This window comes from Acyrthosiphon pisum, chromosome A2 (genome assembly GCF_005508785.2).
Source record: "Acyrthosiphon pisum isolate AL4f chromosome A2, pea_aphid_22Mar2018_4r6ur, whole genome shotgun sequence".
NCBI lineage: Eukaryota > Metazoa > Arthropoda > Insecta > Hemiptera > Aphididae > Acyrthosiphon > Acyrthosiphon pisum.
The window spans coordinates 3,700,622-3,713,860 of NC_042495.1; the positions used below are offsets into that span (position 1 = coordinate 3,700,622).

General features: G+C 27.7%; 1 protein-coding gene and 1 non-coding gene across 4 annotated transcripts; both read right to left on the minus strand.

Moving 5' to 3' along the window:
* Positions 1-3,067: 3,067 nt before the first annotated feature.
* LOC100160037 (zinc finger protein 32) lies at positions 3,068-5,623 on the minus strand. Of its 3 annotated transcripts, XM_001943670.5 has the most exons (4): positions 5,135-5,618; positions 4,350-4,517; positions 4,085-4,293; positions 3,070-4,000 (listed from the first exon to the last, which is right to left on the minus strand). In XM_001943670.5, exons 1-4 carry the CDS (start codon positions 5,236-5,238, stop codon positions 3,375-3,377), a joined length of 1,107 nt encoding a protein of 368 aa, XP_001943705.1. In that variant the 5' UTR covers positions 5,239-5,618; the 3' UTR covers positions 3,070-3,374. The 3 variants fall into 3 exon arrangements, with proteins under 3 accessions (XP_008181062.1, XP_001943705.1, XP_008181061.1); XM_008182840.3 differs by having other exon boundaries at positions 3,068-4,281; positions 5,135-5,623; XM_008182839.3 differs by having other exon boundaries at positions 3,070-4,293; positions 5,135-5,622.
* A 4,665-nt stretch (positions 5,624-10,288) lies between these two features.
* TRNAL-UAA lies at positions 10,289-10,372 on the minus strand. Its single transcript has one exon. It is a non-coding gene; the product is annotated as a tRNA-Leu (tRNA).
* Positions 10,373-13,239: the final 2,867 nt, after the last annotated feature.

Here is a 13,239-nt window from a genome sequence, read left to right on the forward strand (position 1 = left end):
GATTTCATACTGTTATATATTTCTTGTTTTGTTCAAATAAATCAAAGGAATCTAAATGTATACAAAAATTATATTATTCTTGTATTACAAAAATATATAATTTCGAATATTACTATTACGATATTACTTTCATGTATATTATGTTTCACTCTGTATAGCCTGCGTAAAATAATGTGAACTAGTTGTAGCCGCTGTTAAGTTTAGAAATTTATTAGGAATGTTGGTAATTTATCTTATACAAATATAGTGATATTATTTAATATTTTTCTAAAGTAATCACACGGCGCGGCGTGTCACGGTGTACACTACGACACACTACGAATAGACCAGTTCGCGTTACGCCGTTACCTGTAATATTATGTCCACTGCTCCTTCTTATCTTAATTATAAAATTGAACAATTGCTTGTACATACTTAAAAACTACCAATGCTAGGGGGTACCCACCCCCTAAATTAGGTGTGGCAGCCGCCACACCTAACATATAGGTTCGGCGCCACTGTCTGGCACGACCAGAATGTTTTCAAGCGGGCTCATACGTGTTAGAACTTTATGTAATGTTTTTAATACTATTTGGGTAGTAACCCACACATTATAGGTATGGCCGTAGGGTGGGTCAAGACCCGGAGACCACTTTATAATTGGGGCGCATAGAACCACAACAGCTCAACCCACAAAAAATCAAATTCCGTTTTTATTCGAAAATATGATACAGAATTATATTTTATACCAGAACCAAAATGGCCCAACCCTAAAAAAAATATTCCGCTAGATAGCAGCACATAATTGTTTGGGTGGCTGACCTAACACAATGTAATTTCAAAACTTTAAATGTCCGTCCTGCACAGTAACTGTTACATTTATGTGGGTTAAGCTGTTGTGGTTCTATGCGCCTCAATTGCACCACTGTCATATAATATGTGTGTACTGTGTAGCCAAGAAGTAGGTAGGTTATGAGAAGAATAGTGAGGAACCAAGTTTTTACATTTTTTGTGTATAAGTAATAGGTAATATGAATAATATATTTATTAGGAGTGATAGACAATGGTGTTATGGGGGAGGGGGTGGGTTAAACACCCAAACATCTTACCTGGTTATGCCACTGTGTATAGTACCATTGATTTTACATGGTACGTATAGAATTATACTGGTAGTAGCAAATACTATTGAATAATAATAAGATTAATCTATAGTATTGGGTAGTAGGTACCTACCTATAAAATCAATTATAACCTATGTAATAAATTGAACAAAATAAATAAATAATTTAATAATATTTTAATGTTTTATTACATTTTTGTTGTAGTAGGAGAGTGTAGGAGTATTTTTGGTTTAGTTTTAGTGTTCAATTTTTTTTTTACCATTTAGATATAAGGTACTTAGTTCATAATTCCTGAGGTACCTATTTACCGCTAATATTGGAACTGCACAGAACGTTTTCTACAAGTCGAATTTTTTACAGAAAATGAGAAACAGAATACCAAATTCCAGTACATTCAGTGCACTCTTAAGTCATACGTAAGTGTAACTAATAACTATACCTATAAATTATTTTATTGTTAATTGTTAATGAATATTTTTTTTAATACTTTTACTATTAAGAAAAATTGTATTTATAATATAACATAATAATATAATATTATAGTATAGTACTAATAAGCCATTATAATATATTATAATTTAATAATAAACTATAAAAGTTGTTGGTATAAAATACTTTAATTTTAGTTTTCTTATGTTTCATATAATACAAAAAATTAACATAGGTACTGTTTTAAGAACAATTTATGAAGAAACTTCTATTAAATTTTCAAGTTTTATGACTAAATATTTTTTATCAACATTTATTGAATAACAAAAAAAAAAAAATTTAAAAAGTTTTAAAATAATATCATGTATAGATAATGCTAATATAATTGTTGAACGTTTTAAGTCTTTAATTTGTGAATTACTACAAAAACCCAAACTAACCCAATATTTTCATTTTCAGTTTTTCCTGATAGTTATAAAAATTCTAACTTTGACACCATAAAGTACCAATTTATTATACTCTATTCAAAATAGGAAACGCATGTAGCTGCCGACTTGTTGCGCAGGGGCATGGCAATACTGCACAGCAGGTATATAGATTGGTGACTTGATGGGGGTGAAAAATGTGTGTTACAACAAGTGTCACCGCCGTTTGCGTTTCTTATTTTGAATAGAGTATAGATTCAATTTGCTACCAGACACCATGATTAAAGTTGAGGATTGAAGCATGTTTTCAAGTGTTTAATAATGTAAAATTTAAATCAATTTGTATATTAATTATCCTAAAATATTAACTAGATTATTTACCTCAAGATTAATATTTTATGTTTGAAAGCTGTACATTTATTATGTAATTAAATATGATTAAAAGTCTACAAATTACAATAATTGTATAATTCTAAATAATCAATTATAGTTAATTAAATATCAAATTTCATTCTTATAAATTATATATTTAGTAGAGATTTTATTAAACATTTATACAGCTTTAAAATTATTTTAGTCTTTAGCTATTATGTGATGAAAATCTAGCCAAATAAGTACACAAGGAGTAGGTATCAAAGAAGTATATAAAACCGTGATTTAGAATTTGAATTTGTTTAATTTAAATAAAAAAGCAAAATAGGTACTAGAAAAATGCTAAAAATGGAGAAATAAAAGCATAACTTTTAAATCATTCTTTTCTAAATAATAACATTAATGAAAATAATAACATTTCAATGGGCAATCAATTAAATTTATCACCATTATTGATATTAATATTTTGTAAACAAATTTTATCAATGTTATTTAGTGTACAGATTAGTTATTTTATTTAACATTTGAGAACAATAATTTCATAATTAATATTATGAACAACGAAACATTGACTACATTTCAAATTTGATTCCAAAGATAATTCTTATTTTACATAATACAATGATTAGATGAAAATAATATAATGCTCATCAAAATAAGTAAAATTACTAATATACTATAAATTAATTAATACCAGTTACAATTTGTAGAGAACAAATAAAATACATATACCTATCAAATAAAATTTTTATATTTATGTATTAATATAATTTAAATTAAATTAAGTCAAAATGACTAATAAAAAAAGCCAAGTTATAGAAAAGCCATAAAATATTGATTCTGTACATATTACAAATAGGAAAAAAGGATATTTAAAATATTAGCATTTATAACACTATGTATGTACAGTGTATATGAAAGAAGTTTCATATAGAACTAATAATATATTTACTGAACTAAAAAGTAAGCATTTAAATAATAACCTAATAAGTAATTAGTTTCTCTTGGCTAAAATGTATTTAAGCTACATTAGATTTAGATAGAAACATCAACCATTAACCATGTGGGTTTTTTGATGATATTTGAAGTGACTTGAGCTTGTGAAAGATTTTAAGCAAATTTCACATTTAAATGGTCTATGGCCAGTATGTGTACGGTAATGAACAACTAGTCCACCAGCGCTAGAAAATAATTTATCACATACATCACACTTCAATGTTTTTTTCTCATTTGAAATCACATGCGATTTTTGGTGGTATTTGAAATGACTGGAACTGGTAAATGACTTGAAGCAAACTTCACACTTGAATGGACGATCACCAGTATGCATTCTGTAATGAACTACAAGGCCACCTGAACTGGAGAACAATTTGCTACAAACATCACATTTCAAGGTTTTTTTTGTAATCAACTGCGAATGAGACTTCTGATGATACTTGCAGTGACTGGAACTAGTAAATGTTTTAAAACACACATCACACTTAAATGGTCGGTCACCAGTGTGAGAACGGTAGTGAACAGTCAGACCACCAATGCTGGAGAACAGCTTGTCACAAACATCACACTTCAGCGGTTTTGTATCTTGCAAAAAGTGATGGGTTCTCTGATGGTATAAGATACCATTAGCACAAGAATATTCTTTGTTGCACACATGACATTTAAATGGTTTATCCCCTGAATGTACACGCATGTGGTAATTGTAATGACTTGAATTTGAGAAAGTTTTATTACATAAATCACATTTGAAAGGTTTGTTACCTGTATGTGTTCTGTAATGGACAGTCAAACCACCAGAACTAGAGAAGGATTTTTTGCACACATCGCATTTAAATGGTTTGGCTTTAACCTCGGCTTTTTTCAACCCAAACTCATGCAAATGCTTTTTGGTATCTAAATTTTGACCCATTTCCTTAGGTGTAGAAAATTGTCCATTTAACAATGTGCTACTTCTATGACTGAAATCAAAACTATTCATCATAATTAGTTAATAGCTAAACAAAAATATAGTTTACTTAAATCTTACTGGGGAGGTCTGAATAAGTCATTTCTATTAAATCGAAATGCTGGGCTGATTTCTATTTCACTCTCAAATAGACTAGTGTTGAACATTTCTCTATCAAACCTGATAGTTAATCGAGCATTGGAATTTAATTCATAGGCACTAGCTGGTAGACCAAATGTTGGCATGTGACTGTAACAAGAAAATGTTTGTGGTTAATATTTTTTTCATAAAAAATTGTTATTAGAGTATACAATTTTTAATGTAGTATTCATACTACAATTACTTAGTTAAAATTATGAATAATTGTTATTTCAAATTAATTATAATAGTAAAATGTATTATAACTATGTTAAAAATTCTAAATAATACATATTATTATGATAAAACCCTAATAACGTGTTGCGTAAAAAATGTACCGATCATGGGTCACTAGATCTTGTTTAAGGGACTATTAGCTCACTATTGATTCAATAAATGTTGAAATTGTTAGCGCAACCCGGCATAACAATAACTAATTGATAATAGACCGTATAAACTATTTTCTGACCTCTAAACAACACCTTGAAGGACTAAAGGTTCCCATACACTGCAGCAGTGGCGTTAAATTCTATTTTCTTGGCTCTAACTGCCGCGGTGAGCTGTGAAATGTGTCCTGCAGCTATTCACTAACACAGCCATTTCCACCGCTGACGTGTGTGGGGACCTTTAGTCTTATTGAAAGATAAATAAAAATACAATAATGGTAGGTACCTTCTATCATCAGTAAGTCGCAATTTATATAAACTGAATACCTACATAATTGTTACCTTATATTGTTGTTTAGGGCCTCTTGGTTTGCAGAACGATCATGTTTGATGTTCTCCACGGCATCAATAACTCGCGCCGACGGCACTGGATGATTGGTTTCCATATTCAGAGCTGACCAATTTAATAACAGAATTCTATTATAAAAACCATGTAAAACACATGAAATGTATGTTTCATTGATAGACAACACCAACACTGCCTATAATACAGACGAATATCGCATAGTCCTTGTCAATGAATGCCACAACGCAATGACATATTGTGACAAACGTACTCAGAACATATTATTACACTGAATATAAAAAACGAAAAATGCTTAGTTGAGAATGAAAAATTATTATTTCTTTTACTTTGAAGACAGTTTTGAATTTCGTGTTAAATTCGCATGCAGGTATCGTATTATTCGTATTATCGTAATTGTATCGTATAAACAATAAAACCGACCCAACGCAATTTATTTTGATAAGAACCGAGTCACTGAGCCAGGCGTTCTGTTGATATTAGTAGTAGTTGAAACTGGTAACCATGAAAAATAATAATTAAGATAATATCTATATTTTTTCTATATTATAACTATAAATTGATATTATATTATTATAAAAATTATTGTGCGTTTGTTGGTAAGTATCAACTCGATAATCTCGGAAACCACAAAACCTATCGAAGCCATATTCACATAATCATAATATATTATTAGGTTCAGTTGGTGCTACCATTGATTTTTGTTTTGGTGAAGTGCCGCCGCCGCCAAAAAAATCTTTTTGGGCAATACAATTTTTGCCGCAGTGACTTTGCCGGGTTTTTTAATGTGGGGGCGGTGGGGTTCGGGCTAAACCAAGTAAATCAGAATTTGATATCCGTTACCTTATACCAAAAAAATCGTTTCAGAGGTAAACTGCGTTCGATATTTCGTAATTTTTTTCAAAACGTGTGTTATTGCAAGCTTAATTTTATGGTATTTTCAAAAAAAGTCACTCAAACTTCATTTGGAAATTATGGCCAAATAACTTAAAAGTGCTCATTTTTTTATAGATCGTGTTTATGGGAATGTTAGTATATATTTATATGCTCAACAGTTTTATGAAATAAACATTTACCTATCATTCTTACTTGTTATTTTATTGTTAATAAGCCACGTAAAACTGAATTAAAAGTTATTTCAAACATTTGCATATTAAAGTAAGTTGACTTTTGACTTTTTTTTCGTTCGTGGTCGATTTGTAAGAACATAAAAAAGTTTTTGATGAAATCAGAACTACCTATATTAGTTTATATATAATATATTATATTTTTTACCTATAAACCTATAGCTATTTATACCAATACCTATATAATTTATAATATTGCTATTAAAGTAATTTATTTTACTATAAGTATTACGTATTAGGACGTTAGGTTGATTTAATTTTTGCTAAAATATGGCATTCATTAATCAATATTTAATTTATTATAAAAATAATATTATTATTATTATGGTGTATATTATAGTAAATATATCGTTAATCAATCAATCATTATACGATTGTTATTAACTTTTGAGTCAGTATCATCCACGGCTTTAGATATAAAGACTATCTAATAAGCCGTTGTACCTCGTACCTACCATTCTTACTGTAGAACAGTATGAACAGGTTCATGGTATAAATATAGGTAATAGTTTAAAATGAATCTAACTATTTTAAAAATAGCATTGCATAATATGGTAAGTTTTATAATTTTATTAGTCCCCTTGAATATAATCTATTTGAATTACAATGAAATAACATAATATCAAACTTCGTCCAAATTTCGTCCAAATTTCATCGAAAAGTGTGTATAAAAATACTGTGTAAATATGTACATTATATTTTTTAGATCTTCTGATTACAATATAAACTGCTAACAAGAAACCTTGTTTTAAATTTCCAATCCTTATATCTACAAAAATTGAACAATTAATACATTTTTAACAACCAAATAATTTGCGATTTTTCCTGATTTTGATGAATTTTATAGTAGATAAAAATAAACACAAAAATAAAATAAAAAGTTAAAAAAAACACACATAATTGTAAAACTAATACATTTCTTCAATCTAAAAAAAGTTGCGAAGTGGGTATCACTCTGCTGTAGGTAGTTTAGGTGTCGACGTATCGTAAAGGTGATACCTACAGTAGAATATAATAAAACGCTTTTTAAACTTATTAAAATTTTTAATTATTAATTACTGACTTTATAGGCTACAACTGTCAATAGTTGAAACACTAGCATGAAGCTTGAATATAGATTTATAAATCAGCCAACGCGATTTCATCGTGAGATACAATAGATGACTGCGATTTTTCTTCGATTGGAGTATCGAGTTTATTTTCCTCCAGTGGCATTGTAAGAAAATATATATTATTATAACAATAACAAAATATTCGACAAAATAAAATGAACAGACATTATATTCAACGGCATGAAACGTTATTGCAATCGTCTGTCAGTCAGCAGCTGAGCAGCCTATATACCTATTACTATAGTCTATAAGTATATTTTATGATATTATTGCTATTACAATTTTCCGACGTATAGAAAATGTTAATATAAACATTGAAAATTTCAAGTATCTACGGTTACTCGTTTTTGAGTTACGTCAAAATCAATTAAATTGCTTCACTAGTCATCAGCTCAGAATCTAAAACGAATAAACACGAAATACTTATACCTATATACCTAAGTAGTTATAAATATAGGCCTATTCTTTGCTCGGGATCGTTTTTCGTGTGCAATTTAATTCCAATATTTAACACATACGTTACCTAGTACATTACCAGCGACTGTGACTTATTCGATGATGAGGTACACGGTCACCTCCTATATTTATCAGAGTGGTTACCTACTTTCCTCCTTTTTTATTAGTTATATAATTAGTCACTTATTACATAAAACATAATAACTTTAGTAAATTATATAAGTTATAAAATCCAAATGATGATAAATATTTTTTTTTAGAACTACTAAACTGTAGTAGAAAACTATTAATTATTACGAAATACTTGTGTGGTAAAATTTTTTTGTACCTACTCACTATCCCATTATATTCAATTTAAATATAAATCATTTAAAAATATTTTGAATGGAATTTTTTTCGCTTGTATGAGTTGAGTAAATAATGAAACCACCGGATGTTGTATAAGGTTATGGTTGACATTTGATATGTATGGCAACGACCCAGCTGGCGTTAGGTTTTGACTTCTAAATTATAACAAAAATGAATTTATTAAAACGTAAAAACTACCTACAAAATTATATTCTACAGGCGCCATTCGATTTTGCGCAAATATCAATAGACTGACACTATTACCTATACATATTACACATTTACACTTCTTACTTCTTAACCTTCAAATCAATTATTATGGACGAACATATTAATTGTATTCTATATTCTTAAATGTTAGCTATTAGAAAATTGTTATATTCTTATATTATATGATCAGAAGTCATGTATTATTTATACCATTGACATTTTCCGTATAGGTACTTACTTAGTAATTAAAAGAAAACAATTTTAATTTTAGATTCTGATCGGAACAATTATGAATGAATTGATTTTACAAAAATGTGTTTTTTTTAAATTACAATTTAAAATTTTTTTCATAAAAATCATCACTTTTGGAGTAATAAAAATGCTTTGTTTTTCATCTTAAATATCTTTTTTGGTAGGAAAGTGAATCTAGTTAGTACTTTCGTCGATAAATAATAGTAAAAATTGGGGAATTCTACGTAAAACCTGCACTAGTTTTTGACAAAATCCATTTTCTTATCTTGTTGTAATTATTTAAAAAGAAGAATCTAGATAAACATTTTCTAGACATTTTCAAAGTGCTATTAATGGACATTCTTTTATTTTTATTTTTAATTATTTTTCTACCTAATATGTCGATGAACAATTTTTCGCTCCTTCAAAAAGCTTTAAATTGACTTTAAAACAAGATTCCTCATAAATTGTTATTACTAAACTAAAAAAAGGTGGGCAAGTGTATGTCGATCTGCTGTACAGTAGGTTGCAAGTTGGTCACTACAGTAAAGGATGGTGTTAAATTTTAATTCAATGATATAATATCATTGCATACGATAAACGATTCTGAGCGAAACCTACTAAGTATATTTGATGATATTATTATTATAATTAACAAAAACAGTCAGCGGCAGCTAAGGTCATCGGCAGTGTTAAACCGCTTTATATAATGTAGATATTGTAGATATAGTAAAGTTAATAAAGGTTAGGTTACATAAGATAAGAGAGATAGAAAAAAATAAAAATTACTATATAATAGAAGACGTGGAATGAAGACCTATTGGAAAAACACATCATTGTTGTTCGATCATTCGTTATAATTAGGGCTGGGAAAATAAAGCATTCAAAACCTACAACAAAGGAATTAAAAAATTGCCAACAATGCTACAAAAAAAAGCATTTTAACCAAGAAAATACAACTAAAAAAGACTTGAACATTTTTAAGTTTAGCTGAAAAATATTTTTAATATCAAAAAATAATTTATTAAATGTTCACACTAAGTAATTCTTAGAACAAATAAGCACAATTTATAAATATTGATTGAAAAAATAAATTAAAAACTGTTTTATTAAATGTCGATAAATGTCAACGTATTACGTAACCACTACTCCCCACTCGGTAATCACTTTGACAAAATCTAAGAATCTATTTTCAGAAATATTTTCCGATAAGGCGATAATATTTCACTACGAAATCACGAAATAAGTATATATAATAATACAATTAAAATAAATTAATAAATAATAATTTAGATAAATATGTACGTAAATGTTCTAAAAATGTTAAATATGCGTGTAATTAACAAAAACTAATTAAAAAGCTAATAAACTGACAAAAAAGTACCAAAAAAGCATTTATTTACAAATATCATAAGAAAATGCAAAAAAAGCAAAATCAAAATTGCATATTTGAACTCTGTGATGAATGAACCGAATTTTGTTTTTGATTAGCTATGTCCCATAGTACTATGAAAGAAAATGCAAATGCTATAAAATCCTAGCCCTAGTCATAAATGTTATCATTTTAATGTGTTATACAAACATTAAAAATATGTTGTTAAAAAAAGTTGGTTATTTTGACTTAAGTAAAAATGCAAAAATTAAGATTTGTCAGGTGTGGGGTTCGAACCCACGCTCCCGTTTGGGAACCAGAGCTTAAATCTGGCGCCTTAGACCGCTCGGCCAACCTGACTGATTGTTGAAATCAACTGATATTATATTTATTAAACGTCAGTATTGTTTTGTTTTGATCATGGATATTGATTAAATATTTAAATCGTCGATTAATATTATAATATCATAATATGTTATACTTTTATAATGTAGTCTTGATCATCGATAATGACCTGGTTGCTTATGTACGAATGTTACAAAAATCTGTAAGATACTAACTACAGGGATCAGATTTAAATGCCCTAAAAATATAAAAAAATTAGTAAAAAAACAAATTTGACAAATTAAATTGGTATTAATTACATTGTAGGTACAATGAGAATTAAATTTGTCTTGAAGATTACCTGATGTTATATAATTAAATTAAAAATTACATAGTTAAAAATGAAAATGATTATGATTTATATTACGTACCTACTACCTACCTAATATGTATAGTACCTACTTACTATGTTTATATTTCAACGAAGTCAATTTTTTTAGTCATATTACGAGAAATAAGTCAAAAATGTCTTAAAAAATTAAAAATTAAATTAAAAACAGGAAAAATGCCCAAAAATAAATTTGTGGTTATAACTTGGAGTAAGTACTTGAAACACATTAATTTTGTAGCTTGGAAAGCATCGCGCTATGTCTTACACGTGTAAGACATCCAAAAAAAAAAATTCAAATGCATTGAAATCCGAGCCCTAGTACTAAGTTTTTACTTATTGTACCTAATATATTAATATACCTAAGCCTATAATATACATAATAATAAATAAATATAATTATATGGCTAATGGGCGATGGGAAATGGGCAATGGATATGGTATATAATTAGGTAGTAGGCAGGCAGAGCTATTTATGAATTAAAAATGTTTCGTTCTGTTAAAAGGCTTGAAAATTTAATAGAACTTTACACAAAAGTTGATTTTATAGCTGTATAAAAATATTAAATATCAGTCACTAGGTCTAATATACATATAAAATGTGTAAAAACAAAAATTATTCTAATAATAACTAATATTCTGTAAAAAACGATGTAAAATGTCAGCCAATAGCCAACACTGCCGAGACTTATTTCTAAAAAAAAAAATATTAAAAATACATAGGTATGTATAATTATTTTATTATTTTTATATGCATTTTAATTTTTAAGTTCAAATTTTAACCAAGCTAAGTGCCGTGAATAGGTGACTTTTTATTCAAGTACTCATGTTATGTATAGCCCATCGCTAAATAAATTATTTAGCCATGGTGTAGCCCTTTCTTATATGCTTATTGTGCAATAATTTGTATAGATTGTGTGTTATATTGTGAAATAAAAAAAAATTCAAATTTTGACAAAATCACAGAAATGTACGTTTTTCATTTTAAAAAAATTATAAAATCTTTAACTTTTATAGCTAAAGTTTTAAAATTGAATGAAATGTTCCCCACAAATAGTTGGGACTGGAACCAAAAAGGCAAAAACTCTAAAAAAAAATATAAATATATTAACACAATTATTTTTGTTAGTTATATTTTAATTTGAAATCAGATATTTGAACGAATAAAAAATTTAGTAATTTGGTTTTAATTTAGTACTTTATTTGTGGTACTTTAAATATTTAACGTATATTATTAAAAATTAGTTTAACCTACTGTTAGTAAAATAAATTTTTTCAATAGCATTATAAATATATGACATGTATTATTATAATTTATAATACAATATATTTAGTAATAATGGGCACTCTGACAGACCGTCTTCGCTCAGAACCATTTTTCGTTTACAATGATATAATATTATCATAAAATTCAAAGCCATTACAGTGACCCACGCGACACCTAATATGTACAGCAGAGTGGTATCCACTTAACCCTTTTTTTATAATTTATTTCAAAATTAATTTTACAGTGGTTGGCGTTCATGGAAAATGAGGATTTTTTTTTCACAAAATGTAAGTTTTTATACTAAGAAATCATTATATTTAACTTTTTAAATATTTTTAGAAGGGCTGGTTGCTTGGAAGATTTCTTAGGGCAAACATCCAATTTTTCATCAATACATTAAAGTGACACGTGTGTGTCTTGTGAACTTCCGAATGCTACATAATATGAGGATACTGAAAACATTTATACTTTTGTATAAGGTTAGCATTCATTATACGTTTTGACTTTACAAAATGATAAGCAATTTTCGTGACTGACAATTTTTTTTAAATTTTAACTTTTAATAATGCTTTATTATGGGTATTATTTTAGATTCTGAGTGGAACGATGAATGTATTAATTTTACAATGATGTGTGTTTTTTTTTTTTTTTTTGTGTCCGTCATCACCTTTTAGGACAGTAAAAGTGCTTGGATTTTCTTCAACAGTACCTTTTATGATAGGGAAGTGAATCTAGTTGGTACTTTGGGGGGTCAAAAGTAAAATTTTTCCAATAGTTTTCAAAAGCGCCGTGAAAAACAAAAGAAAAATTAAGGAAAAACGGGAACTTTCGTTCGGGATTTTCGAGAAAATCGATTTTGGTTTCTGGTGTAACTCTAAAACGAATGCCTGTAGATACATGAAATTTTCACTGGTTAGTTATATTTCCATTTTCTATACATGATAAAATTTTAAAAATATTTGACTCTTTTTGAGCTGTTTACGGACATTGTAAGTTTTCAATTTTTTTAGTTTTTTTTTCTATAAATATCAATTAAGTTTTATCTATTGGGCCAAAAAGTGTAAAAAATTAATACAAGGCTCCTGATACATTGTTACAATAGCAGTTGAAAAATATTAAAAATACATAGGCACAATTATTTTTTATAAGCATTTGAAGTTGAAATTTTGACAAAATTTATCAAATTTAAAATTGAATACTTATTTTGTAGTTGAAAATTTATAAAATGTTCAACTTTTATATCTAAGA

Excerpts from the sequence above, each read along its gene's own strand:
- LOC100160037 (XM_008182839.3), bottom strand. The coding sequence starts at position 5,238 with ATGGAAACCAATCATCCAGTGCCGTCGGCGCGAGTTATTGATGCCGTG. Across the intron at positions 4,518-5,134 it reads GCCCTAAACAACAATATAAG|TCACATGCCAACATTTGGTC; the intron begins GTAACAATTATG and ends TTCTTGTTACAG. Across the intron at positions 4,294-4,349 it reads GACTTATTCAGACCTCCCCA|TTTTGATTTCAGTCATAGAA; the intron begins GTAAGATTTAAG and ends TATGATGAATAG.